General features: G+C 42.3%; 1 protein-coding gene across 1 annotated transcript; it reads right to left on the bottom strand.

Moving 5' to 3' along the window:
- Nucleotides 1-908: 908 nt before the first annotated feature.
- LOC110441385 (DNA polymerase lambda-like) lies at nt 909-9,584 on the bottom strand. The gene is made up of 4 exons (XM_021484507.1): nt 9,500-9,584; nt 7,821-7,912; nt 2,441-2,602; nt 909-2,142 (listed from the first exon to the last, which is right to left on the bottom strand). Exons 1-4 carry the CDS (start codon nt 9,582-9,584, stop codon nt 2,035-2,037), a joined length of 447 nt encoding a protein of 148 aa, XP_021340182.1. The 3' UTR covers nt 909-2,034.
- Nucleotides 9,585-11,719: the final 2,135 nt, after the last annotated feature.

Here is an 11,719-nt window from a genome sequence, read left to right as displayed (position 1 = left end):
CTGTTTGAACTGTTTGACATATTTGAACGCTGTGACCTTGAAAGTAGGTCAAGGTCATTTTCATTCGCAAACTTTGTTTGGCTCTTTCCCAGGAAGCCACCTGCCAAATATTAAGATTTTATAACTACCAGTTCTTCAGAAGAAGTCGTTTAAAGTGTTTGACATATCTGCCTCATGTGACCTTAAAAGAAGGTCAAGGTCATTTTCATTCTCAAACTTTGTTCGGCTCTTTCCTAGGAAGCTACAAGCCAAATATAGAGATTATATACCTTTCAGTTCTTCAGAAGAAGTCGTTTGAAGTGTCTGACACATTTGACTCCTGTGACCTTGAAAGAAGGTCAAGGTCATTTTCATTCTCAAACTTTGTCGGGCTCTATCCAAGGAAGCCATCAATCAAAAATAAAGATTCTATACCTTTCAGTTCTTCAGAAGAAGTCATTTGAAGCTTTTGACATATATGACCCCTGTGACCTTGAAAGTAGGTCAAACTAGTTTTCATTCTCAAACTTTGTTGGGCTCTATCCCAGGAAGCCACCAGCCAAATATAAAGATTATATACCTTTCAGTTCTTCAGAAGAAGTCGTTTGAAGTGTTTGACACATTTGACCCCTGTGACCTTGAAAGAAGGTCAAGGTAATTTTCATTCTCAAACTTTGTTGGGCTCCATCCAAGGAAGCCATCAGCCAAATATGAAGATTCTATACCTTTTAATTCTTCAGAAGAAGTCGTTTGAAGTTTTTGACATATTTGACCCCTGTGACCTTGAAAACAGGTCAAGGTCATTTTCGTTCTCAAACTTTGTAGGGCTCCTACCAACGAAGCTTTCAGCCAAATATCATGACTCTAGGCCTGTCCGTTCTTCAGAAGAAGTTGTTTAAAGGAAAAGTTGACGGACGAGGACGGACGGACGGACGGACGACGGACGCCGCGCCACGGCATAAGCTCACTTGGCACTTCGTGCCAGGTGAGCTAAAAACAGCCACTATACATTGGACACGTTTGTCCAGTGTGAATATGGCTTTGGTAAAAGTAAACAACAGTGTTCTGGTTGTAAAACAAGTCAGGACCGAACTCTTGACACATTATTTTACTATCGCATTAACAAACTGCGCTAGCTGGTCAACGGAAGTACCCTGGCCAACGGTACATTAATATCTAGAGTGAATTATTGGGAGGCTAAACCACTAACTTTGTGCTTGCAACATTTTGACCAAGTAATACGGTCACGAGTCAAAAGAAATGAATGACGTAGACAAAACTGGTGAGTCTTATCTTAAATTCACCTCATACTTCAGGTGAAGATATGGGTATGACATCTTTCTCGGTGATTTTTATCGGACTTTCACCCCGGCCCATGTTGCGAGCGATGGTGTAACTATGACCTCCTTCTCGGTGCTTTGCATTGAACATTTAATTCAGATAGTGAGGGAAGATCATTTGGAAAGTAGAAATGTTCACCTAAGGGGATATACCCGTGGCTGTATTAAGGGTTTACTCCCGATTCATAACCCCAAGGATAACAGAAAATATCTATCACAATCATGTATGAAATATAATTTTTCACCAATGGTCGGCCTTTGTAAATGAAGGAAACATCAAAGAATTTTGAGAAAAAATAAATGTTTTCTTGCCATCTTCAATTCTTAACTTGACACCGTTGACTGTACATGAATACATCATACTATTGTCTTAATTGTATAGAAGTGAAATACCATTGAGAAACCCTCCTGTTTTCTTCACCCGGATGCATATCTTTCACAGACGGTGGTTAGAAAAAGGAGCATGACCCTATCTGTGCGTTCTAATTCTTCTCACTGGACTTTGTACTCGTATAAACAATCGCTTCCCACACCGTTCGTTGTATTTTATCTCTACAAAGAAAAATATGTGTTGATATACCGCAGTAGGATTTTACCTAAAGGTTGCATAAAAACAATAACAAAGTCCCAATATGTATATTTTGCTATTCTTCTGCCTTTGATATTTCACATTGCGGAGGAAAAGTAGCCTTGGTCCAGTTAATGGCCCCTTTTGTTAGTGGTCCCTTTCCTCTGGGGGCCTATAGGGTACTCCTAATATCTCCAGAACAGACGCCTCTGTAGGAGTAGGCAATGGGGTGCCCTCAAACACCTTCTCCGCACCCTGAAAATATTATGAAAAAGACAATATTAGGTTCATTATGATTAGACAGAATTACGTTTACTTTGATTCGAGTAAAACTGGTGTACAATTAACGTACTGTCCACAGGCAGGTAACTCCATTATAAAATATACAGCCTTTCATTAACAGAAATGTTCTGAACTATTAGTCAAAGGTTCATTACACATCTCTGCCTTCTCTTTTTTTAGTTGTTTTTATATTTAATTGGTATTCGTCTCACAAATTTCTGTAGTCTGGATAATAATTTTACTTTGATGTGTAGGACTGTTCTTAACTTACATTTCTAACCACTCCAACGTTCAGTGAATGTTCCGACAAAGACATGCCCTTTTTCTTTGCGAGATGTCGCAATGAACGGTTGAAATGGGCGGATCCAGTAAAATATACCAACGCGCATGCGTATTCGTCATAGGGAACAACGATGATGTCAAGACGTCGATGCTAAAATTAACAATGATCACATGAATTATCTATGAGTCAACATTCATAAGGACACAGTTGACACTCGTTAGTCCAGCAACCAGTAATACGGTTGTCACAAAATTAATTAATTTAGTTTCTTTAGGACGTATACCTGTTCAATTCAATGAAACATATTTCATATGGCTTTTCTTTATACAGATATCCGATAACATGATCAAAATGTATATACAGCCTTTCTGAGAGTGATTTCTTTAATTGTCCTATGTCCTCATCCTTTTCACAAACTAACATTTTTTATGAGAAAAGAGGTTGCAGGATTGCCGGACCAGGTTATCTACCCGCCTGTTCTCTCCTGACACATTTCACTTCAGTTTACCTACCCGTCCTGACACATTACACATCATGTGTTCTCTCCTGACACATTACACTTCAGGTTACTTAACCGTCTGTTCTCTCCTGACACATTACACTTCAGGTTACCTACCCGTCTGTTCTCCCCTCTTAGTTTATACACTTCAGGCTACCTACCCGTCTGTTCGGTTACCTACCCATCTGTTCTCTCCTGACACATTACTCTTCAGGTTACCTACCCGTCTGTTCTTTCCTGACACATTACACTTCAGGTCACTTTCTCGTCTGTTCTCTCCTGGCACATTACACTTCAGGTTACCTTCCCGTCTGTTCTGTTCTTCCCTGACACATTCCCCTTCGATTACCTACCCGTCTGTTGTTCCCTGACACATTACACTTCAGTTTCCCTACCCGTCTGTTCTCTCCTGAGACATTACACTTCAGTTTACCTACCAGTCTGTTCTCTCCAGACACATTACACTTCAGCTTACCTATCCGTGTGTTCTCTCCTGACACATTACGCTTCAGTTTACCTACCCGTCTGTTATCTCCTGACACATTACACTTCAGCTTTCCTATTCGTCTGTTCTCTCCTGACACATTAATCATGTGTTCTCTCCTGACACATTACCCGCCTGTTCTCTCCTGACACATTTCCCTTCAGTTTACCTACCCGTCTGTTATCTCCTGACACATTACACTTCAGCTTACCTATACGCCTGTTCTCTCCTGACACATTTCCCTTCAGTTTACCTACCCGTCTTTTCTCTCCTGACACATTACACTTCAGCTTTCCTATTCGTCTGTTCTCTCCTGACACATTAATCATGTGTTCTCTCCTGACACATTACGCTTCAGTTTACCTACCCGTCTGTTCTCCCCTGGTAGTTTACACACTTCAGGCTACCTACCCGTCTGTTCTCCCCTGACACATTACACTTCAGGTTACCTCCCCGTCTGTTCTGTTCTCCCCTGACACATTCCCCTTCAGTTTACCTACCCGTCTGTTCTCCCCTGACACATTACACTTCAGTTTCCCTACCCGTCTGTTCTCTCCCCCGTCTGTTCTCTCCTGACCAATTACACTTAAGCTTACCTACCCGTCTGTTCTCTCTTGACTCATTACACTTCAGGTTACCTACCCATCTGTTCTCTCTTGACACATTACACTTCAGGTTACTTACTCGTCCGTTCTCCCCTGGCACATTTCACTTCAGTTTACCTACCCGTCCGTTCTCTCCAGACACATTACACTTCAGGTTACCTACACGTCTGTTCTCTCCTGACACATTACGCTTCAGTTTACCTACCCGTCTGTTCCCTCCTGACACATTACACTTCAGTTTACCTACCCGTCTGTTCTCTCCAGACACATTACACTTCAGCTAACCTACCCGTCTGTTCTCTCCTGACACATTACACTTCAAGTTACCTACCGGTCTGTTCTCTCTTGACACATTACACTTCAGGTTACCTACCCGTCTGTTCTCTCCTGACACATTACACTTCAGTTTACCTACCCGTCTGTTCTCTCTAGACACATTACACTTCGATTACCTACCCGTCTGTTCTTCCCTGACACATTACACTTCAGTTTACCTACCCGTCTGTTCTCCCCAGACACATTACACTTCAGTTTACCTACCCGTCTGTTCTCTCTAGACACATTACACTTCAGGTTACCTACCCGCCTGTTCTCTCCTGACACATTTCACTACAGGTTACCTACCCGTCTGTTCTTCTCTGACACATTACACTTCATGTTACCTACCCGTCTGTTCTCTCCTGACACATTACACTTCATGTTACCTACCCGTCTGTTCTTCTCTGACACATTACACTTCATGGTACCTACCCGTCTGTTCTTCTCTGACACATTACACTTCAGGTTACCTACCCGTCTGTTCTCTCCTGACACATTACACTTCAGGTCACCTACCCGTCTGTTCTTCCCTGACACATTACACTTCAGTTTACCTACCCGTCTGTTCTCTCTAGACACATTACACTTCAGGTTACCTCCCCGCCTGTTCTCTCCTGACACATTTCACTACAGGTTACCTACCCGTCTGTTCTGCTCTGACACATTACACTTCATGTTACCTACCCGCCTGTTCTCTCCTGACACATTACACTTCAGCTTACCTATCCGTCTGTTCTCTCCTGACATATTACACTTCAGGTTACCTACCCGTCTGTTCTCTCCAGACACATTACACTTCAGGTTACCTACCTGTCTGTTCTCTCCTGACACATTACACTTCAGTTTACCTACCCGTCTGTTCTCTCCTGACACATTACACTTCAGCTTACCTATACGTCTGTTCTCTCCTGACACATTACACTTCAGGTTACCTACCTGTCTGTTCTCTCCAGACACATTACACTTCAGTTTACCTACCCGTCTGTTCTCTCTAGACACATTACACTTCATGTTACCTACCCGTCTGTTCTCTCCTGACACATTACACTTCAGGTTACTTACTCGTCTGTTCTCTCCTGGCACATTACACTTCAGTTTACCTACCTGTCTGTTCTCTCTAGACACATTACACTTCATGTTACCTACCCGTCTGTTCTCTCCTGACACGTTACACTTCAGGTTACTTACCCGTCTGTTCTCTCCTGACACATTACACTTCAGGTTACCTACCTGTCTGTTCTCCCGTGGGAGTTTACACACTTCAGGTTACCCACCCGTCTGTTCTCTCCTGACACATTACACTTCAGGTTACCTACCCGTCTGTTCTCCCCTGGTAGTTTTGGTAGTTTCACTCTTCAGGCTACCTACCTGTCTTTTCTCCCCTGGTAGTTTACACACTTCAGGCTACATGCCCGTCTGTTCTCCCCTGGTAGTTTACACACTTCAGGTTACCTATTCTCTCTAGACACATTACACTTCATGTTACCTTCCCGTCTGTTCTCTCCTGACACGTTACACTTCAGGTTACTTACCCGTCTGTTCTCTCCTGACACATTGCACTTCAGGTTACCTACCTGTCTGTTCTCCCGTGGGAGTTTACACACTTCAGGCTACCTACCCGTCTGTTCTCCCCTGGTAGTTTCACTCTTCAGGCTACCTACCTGTCTTTTCTCCCCTGGTAGTTTACACACTTCAGGCTACCTACCCGTCTGTTCTCCCCTGGTAGTTTACACACTTCAGGCTACCTACCCGTCTGTTCTCCCCTGGTAGTTTACACACTTCAGGCTACCTACCCGTCTGTTCTCCCCTGGTAGTTTACACACTTCAGGCTACCTACCCGTCTGTTCTCCCCTGGTAGTTTACACACTTCAGGCTACCTACCCGTCTGTTCTCCCCTGGTAGTTTACACACTTCAGGCTACCTACCCGTCTGTTCTCCCCTGGTAGTTTACACACTTCAGGCTACCTACCCGTCTGTTCTCCCCTGGTAGTTTACACACTTCAGGCTACCTACCCGTCTGTTCTCCCCTGGTAGTTTACACACTTCAGGCTACCTACCCGTCTGTTCTCCCCTGGTAGTTTACACACTTCAGGCTACCTACCCGTCTGTTCTCCCCTGGTAGTTTACACACTTCAGGCTACCTACCCGTCTGTTCTCCCCTGGTAGTTTACACACTTCAGGCTACCTACCCGTCTGTTCTCCCCTGGTAGTTTACACACTTCAGGCTACCTACCCGTCTGTTCTCCCCTGGTAGTTTACACACTTCAGGCTACCTACCCGTCTGTTCTCCCCTGGTAGTTTACACACTTCAGGCTACCTACCCGTCTGTTCTCCCCTGGTAGTTTACACACTTCAGGCTACCTACCCGTCTGTTCTCCCCTGGTAGTTTACACACTTCAGGCTACCTACCCGTCTGTTCTCCCCTGGTAGTTTACACTCTTCAGGCTACCTACCCGTCTGTTCTCCCCTGGTAGTTTACACACTTCAGGCTACCTACCCGTCTGTTCTCCCCTGGTAGGTTACACACTTCAGGCACATACCCGTCTGTTCCCCCCTGGTAGTTTACACACTTCAGGTTACCTACCCGTCTGTTCTTCCCTGACACATTACATTTCAGGCTACCTACCCGTCTGTTCTCCCCTGGTAGTTTACACACTTCAGGCTACCTACCCGTCTGTTCTCCCCTGGTAGTTTACACACTTCAGGCTACCTACCCGTCTGTTCTCCCCTGGTAGTTTACACACTTCAGGCTACCTACCCGTCTGTTCTCCCCTGGTAGTTTACACACTTCAGGCTACCTACCCGTCTGTTCTCCCCTGGTAGTTTACACACTTCAGGCTACCTACCCGTCTGTTCTCCCCTGGTAGTTTACACACTTCAGGCTACCTACCCGTCTGTTCTCCCCTGGTAGTTTACACACTTCAGGCTACCTACCCGTCTGTTCTCCCCTGGTAGTTTACACACTTCAGGCTACCTACCCGTCTGTTCTCCCCTGGTAGTTTACACACTTCAGGCTACCTACCCGTCTGTTCTCCCCTGGTAGTTTACACACTTCAGGCTACCTACCCGTCTGTTCTCCCCTGGTAGTTTACACACTTCAGGCTACCTACCCGTCTGTTCTCCCCTGGTAGTTTACACACTTCAGGTTACCTACCCGTCTGTTCTCCCCTGGTAGTTTACACACTTCAGGCTACCTACCCGTCTGTTCTCCCCTGGTAGTTTACACACTTCAGGCTACCTACCCGTCTGTTCTCCCCTGGTAGTTTACACACTTCAGGCTACCTACCCGTCTGTTCTCCCCTGGTAGTTTACACACTTCAGGCTACCTACCCGTCTGTTCTCCCCTGGTAGTTTACACACTTCAGGCTACCTACCCGTCTGTTCTCCCCTGGTAGTTTACACACTTCAGGCTACCTACCCGTCTGTTCTCCCCTGGTAGTTTACACACTTCAGGCTACCTACCCGTCTGTTCTCCCCTGGTAGTTTACACACTCCAAGGTACTTTTTCTGGTTACCATCATCCTCAGAGGTGACAAGGTCATCAGTAAGGAAACCTAAAGTAAAAAATATATGAAAAATGTGTTCATCCAGAGTCAGTTAAAGTAAAGCTAGAATGAAAGTGTTGTCTCCCCTAGGATAATGTGTGTTTGATTGTTAATATCTTAACAGCTAGATTGACAGAGTAGTCTCCCTTTAACATTTATATTTGATTTTTGTAAAAGTAAAAACAGAATCACAAATTTCCCACACAGGATGTGAAATGTCAGTGGATTTTGTTTTTGGATTCATTTACATCTGCCAATATCTACATTGCATTTTATTGTCAACAACATACGATATGAAGCGGATAAAGGGGAAAGGTGTGTAATCTAGTATCGTATGATTTAACAGGCGCCTCTCCCACGGTACAAATATAGGGTTTACAAAAATCGGCAGAAATGTACAATGGCTTGGTCGGCATCATCTTTTTAGAATTTGGAAGACGGAAGATATCAGTATTCCGTTGGAGACTAACTGTTTTGCTGTTATTAAGCTGGATTTATTAACAATCTATTAAGGGAAGGATGTAAGATACCTACCCTTTCATTTAATTTTACATACAAATATATATCACTGATGCTTTCTTGTAAATAACAGAACTTTTACATATGTAAGTGCTTGCATATTAGTTATAACATAAAATTTGAAATGAAAGAAACTACAGAATCTCCTTCTAAAACTAAACATAATGTCATGTATCTTCAGTATAACAATATCACCATCAAACACAAATAAACTGACGACTTATATTGCATAACCGATAAATTTTCATGTTATAACTTATTCGCGAAGGCAGGCAAATCATTTGTCTAAACTGTTTTGTAATGTAATACATATATAATATGTTTCACTAAAAAAAGAAGTTTGAAGCTGTGAATTTTGCTCTGATGGTAAGCTGGGTCATCTCTTTGACTGGATATGGTAGACATGATAATAGAGACATGACAGAATGTACACAACTGACAGGTAGACATGATAATAGAGACATGACAGAATATGTGCAACTGACAGGTAGACATGATAATAGAGAAATGACAGAATGTGTACAACTGACAGGTAGACATGATAATGGAGACATGACAGAATGTGTACATGCTGACGGGTAGACATGTTAATAGAGACATGACAGAATGTGTACAACTGACAAGTAGACATGATAATAGAGACATGACAGAATGTACACAGCTGACAGGTAGACATTATAAGAGAGACATGACAGAATGTGTACATGCTGACGGGTAGACATGTTAATAGAGACATGACAGAATGTGTACATGATAACAGGTAGACATGATAATAGAGACATGACAGAATGTACACAACTGACAGGGAGAGATGATAATAGAGACATGACAGAATGTGTACATGATAACAGGTAGACATGATAATAGAGACATGACAAAATGTGTACATGCTGACAGGTAGACATGATAATAGAGTTATGACAGAATGTGTACAACTGACAGGAAGACATGATAATAGAGACATGACAGAATGTGTACACGCTGACAGGTAGACATGATAATAGAGACATGACAAAATGTGTACATGCTGACAGGTAGACATGATAATAGAGTTATGACAGAATGTGTACAACTGACAGGTAGACATGATAAGAAGTTTGAAGCTGTGAATTTTGCTCTGATGGTAAGCTGGATCATCTCTTTGACTGGATATGGTAGACATGATAATAGAGACATGGCAGAATGTACACAACTGACAGGTAGACATTATAATAGAGACATGACAGATTGTGTACAACTGGCAGGTAGACATGATAATAGAGACATGACAAAATGTGTACATGCTGACAGGTAGACATGATAATAGTGACATGACAGAATGTGTACAACTGACAGGTAGACATGATAATGGAGACATGACAGAATGTGTACATGCTGACGGGTAGACATGTTAATAGAGACATGACAGAATGTGTACATGCTGACGGGTAGACATGTTAATAGAGACATGACAGAATGTGTACAACTGACAGGCAGACATGATAATAGAGACATGACAGAATGTGCACAACTGACAGGTAGACATGATAATAGAAACATGACAGAATGTGTACAACTGACAGGTAGACATGACAATAGAGACATGACAGAATGTATACATAATATGTTTCACTAAAAAAAGAAGTTTGAAGCTGTGAATTTTGCTCTGATGGTAAGCTGGGTCATCTCTTTGACTGGATATGGTAGACATGATAATAGAGTCATGACAGAATGTACACAACTGACAGGTAGACATTATAATAGAGACATGACAGATTGTGTACAACTGGCAGGTAGACATGATAATAGAGACATGACAAAATGTGTACATGCTGACAGGTAGACATGATAATAGTGACATGACAGAATGTGTACAACTGACAGGCAGACATGATAATAGAGACATGACAGAATATGTGCAACTGACAGGTAGACATGATAATAGAGAAATGACAGAATGTGTACAACTGACAGGTAGACATGATAAGAAGTTTGAAGCTGTGAATTTTGCTCTGATGGTAAGCTGGATCATCTCTTTGACTGGATATGGTAGACATGATAATAGAGTCATGACAGAATGTACACAACTGACAGGTAGACATTATAATAGAGACATGACAGATTGTGTACAACTGGCAGGTAGACATGATAATAGAGACATGACAAAATGTGTACATGCTGACAGGTAGACATGACAATAGAGACATGACAGAATGTGTACATACTGACAAGTAGACATGATAATAGAGACATGACAGAATGTACACAACTGACCGGTAGACATGATAATAGAGACATGAATGAATGTACACAGCTGACAGGTAGACATGATACTAGAGACATGACAGAATGTGTACATGCTGACAGGAAGACATGATAATAGAGACATGACAGAATGTACACAACTGACAGGGAGAGATGATAATAGAGACATGACAGAATGTGTAAATGCTGACAGGTAGACATGATAATAGAAACATGACAGAATGTGTAAATGCTGACAGGTAGACATGATAATAGAGAAATGACAGAATGTGTACAACTGACAGGTAGACATGATAAGAAGTTTGAAGCTGTGAATTTTGCTCTGATGGTAAGCTGGGTCATCTCTTTGACTGGATATGGGAGACATGATAATAGAGACATGACAGAATGTACACAACTGACCGGTAGACATGATAATAGAGACATGACAGAATGTACACAACTGACCGGTAGACATGATAATAGAGACATGACAGAGTATGTACAACTGACAGGTAGACATGATAATAGAGACATGAATGAATGTACACAGCTGACAGGTAGACATGATAATAGAGACATGACAGAATATGTACAACTGACAGTAGACATGATAATAGAGACATAACAGAATGTGTACATGCTGACAGGAAGACATGATAATAGAGACATGGCAGAATGTGTACATGCTGACAGGTAGACAGGATAATAGAGACATGACAGAATGTGTACATGCTGACGGGTAGACATGTTAATAGAGACATGACAGAATGTGTACAACTGACAGGTAGACATGACAATAGAGACATGACAGAATGTACACAACTGACAGGTAGACATGATAATGGAGACATGACAGAATGTGTATATGCTGACGGGTAGACATGATAATAGAGGCATGACAGAATGTGTACATACTGACAGGTAGACATGATAATTGAGACATGACAGAATGTGTGCATGCTGACGGGTAGACATGATAATAGAGACATGACAGAATGTGTACAACTGACAAGTAGACATGATAATAGAGACATGGCAGAATGTGTACATGCTGACAGGTAGACATGATAA

This window comes from Mizuhopecten yessoensis, unplaced genomic scaffold (genome assembly GCF_002113885.1).
Source record: "Mizuhopecten yessoensis strain PY_sf001 unplaced genomic scaffold, ASM211388v2 scaffold1851, whole genome shotgun sequence".
NCBI classification, from domain to species: Eukaryota; Metazoa; Mollusca; class Bivalvia; order Pectinida; family Pectinidae; genus Mizuhopecten; species Mizuhopecten yessoensis.
This window is presented reverse-complemented; position numbering and strand designations above follow the sequence as displayed.

What these genes read in the sequence shown, in the direction of transcription:
- LOC110441385 (XM_021484507.1), bottom strand. Translation starts at nt 9,584, where the DNA reads ATGTCTACCATATCCAGTCAAAGAGATGATCCAGCTTACCATCAGAGC. An exon ending in ACTTCTTATCATGTCTACCT is followed by an intron (nt 7,913 to 9,499) that starts GTCAGTTGTACA and finishes TTTTTACTTTAG; the next exon opens with GTTTCCTTACTGATGACCTT. An exon ending in ACGTTGGAGTGGTTAGAAAT is followed by an intron (nt 2,143 to 2,440) that starts GTAAGTTAAGAA and finishes TAATATTTTCAG; the next exon opens with GGTGCGGAGAAGGTGTTTGA.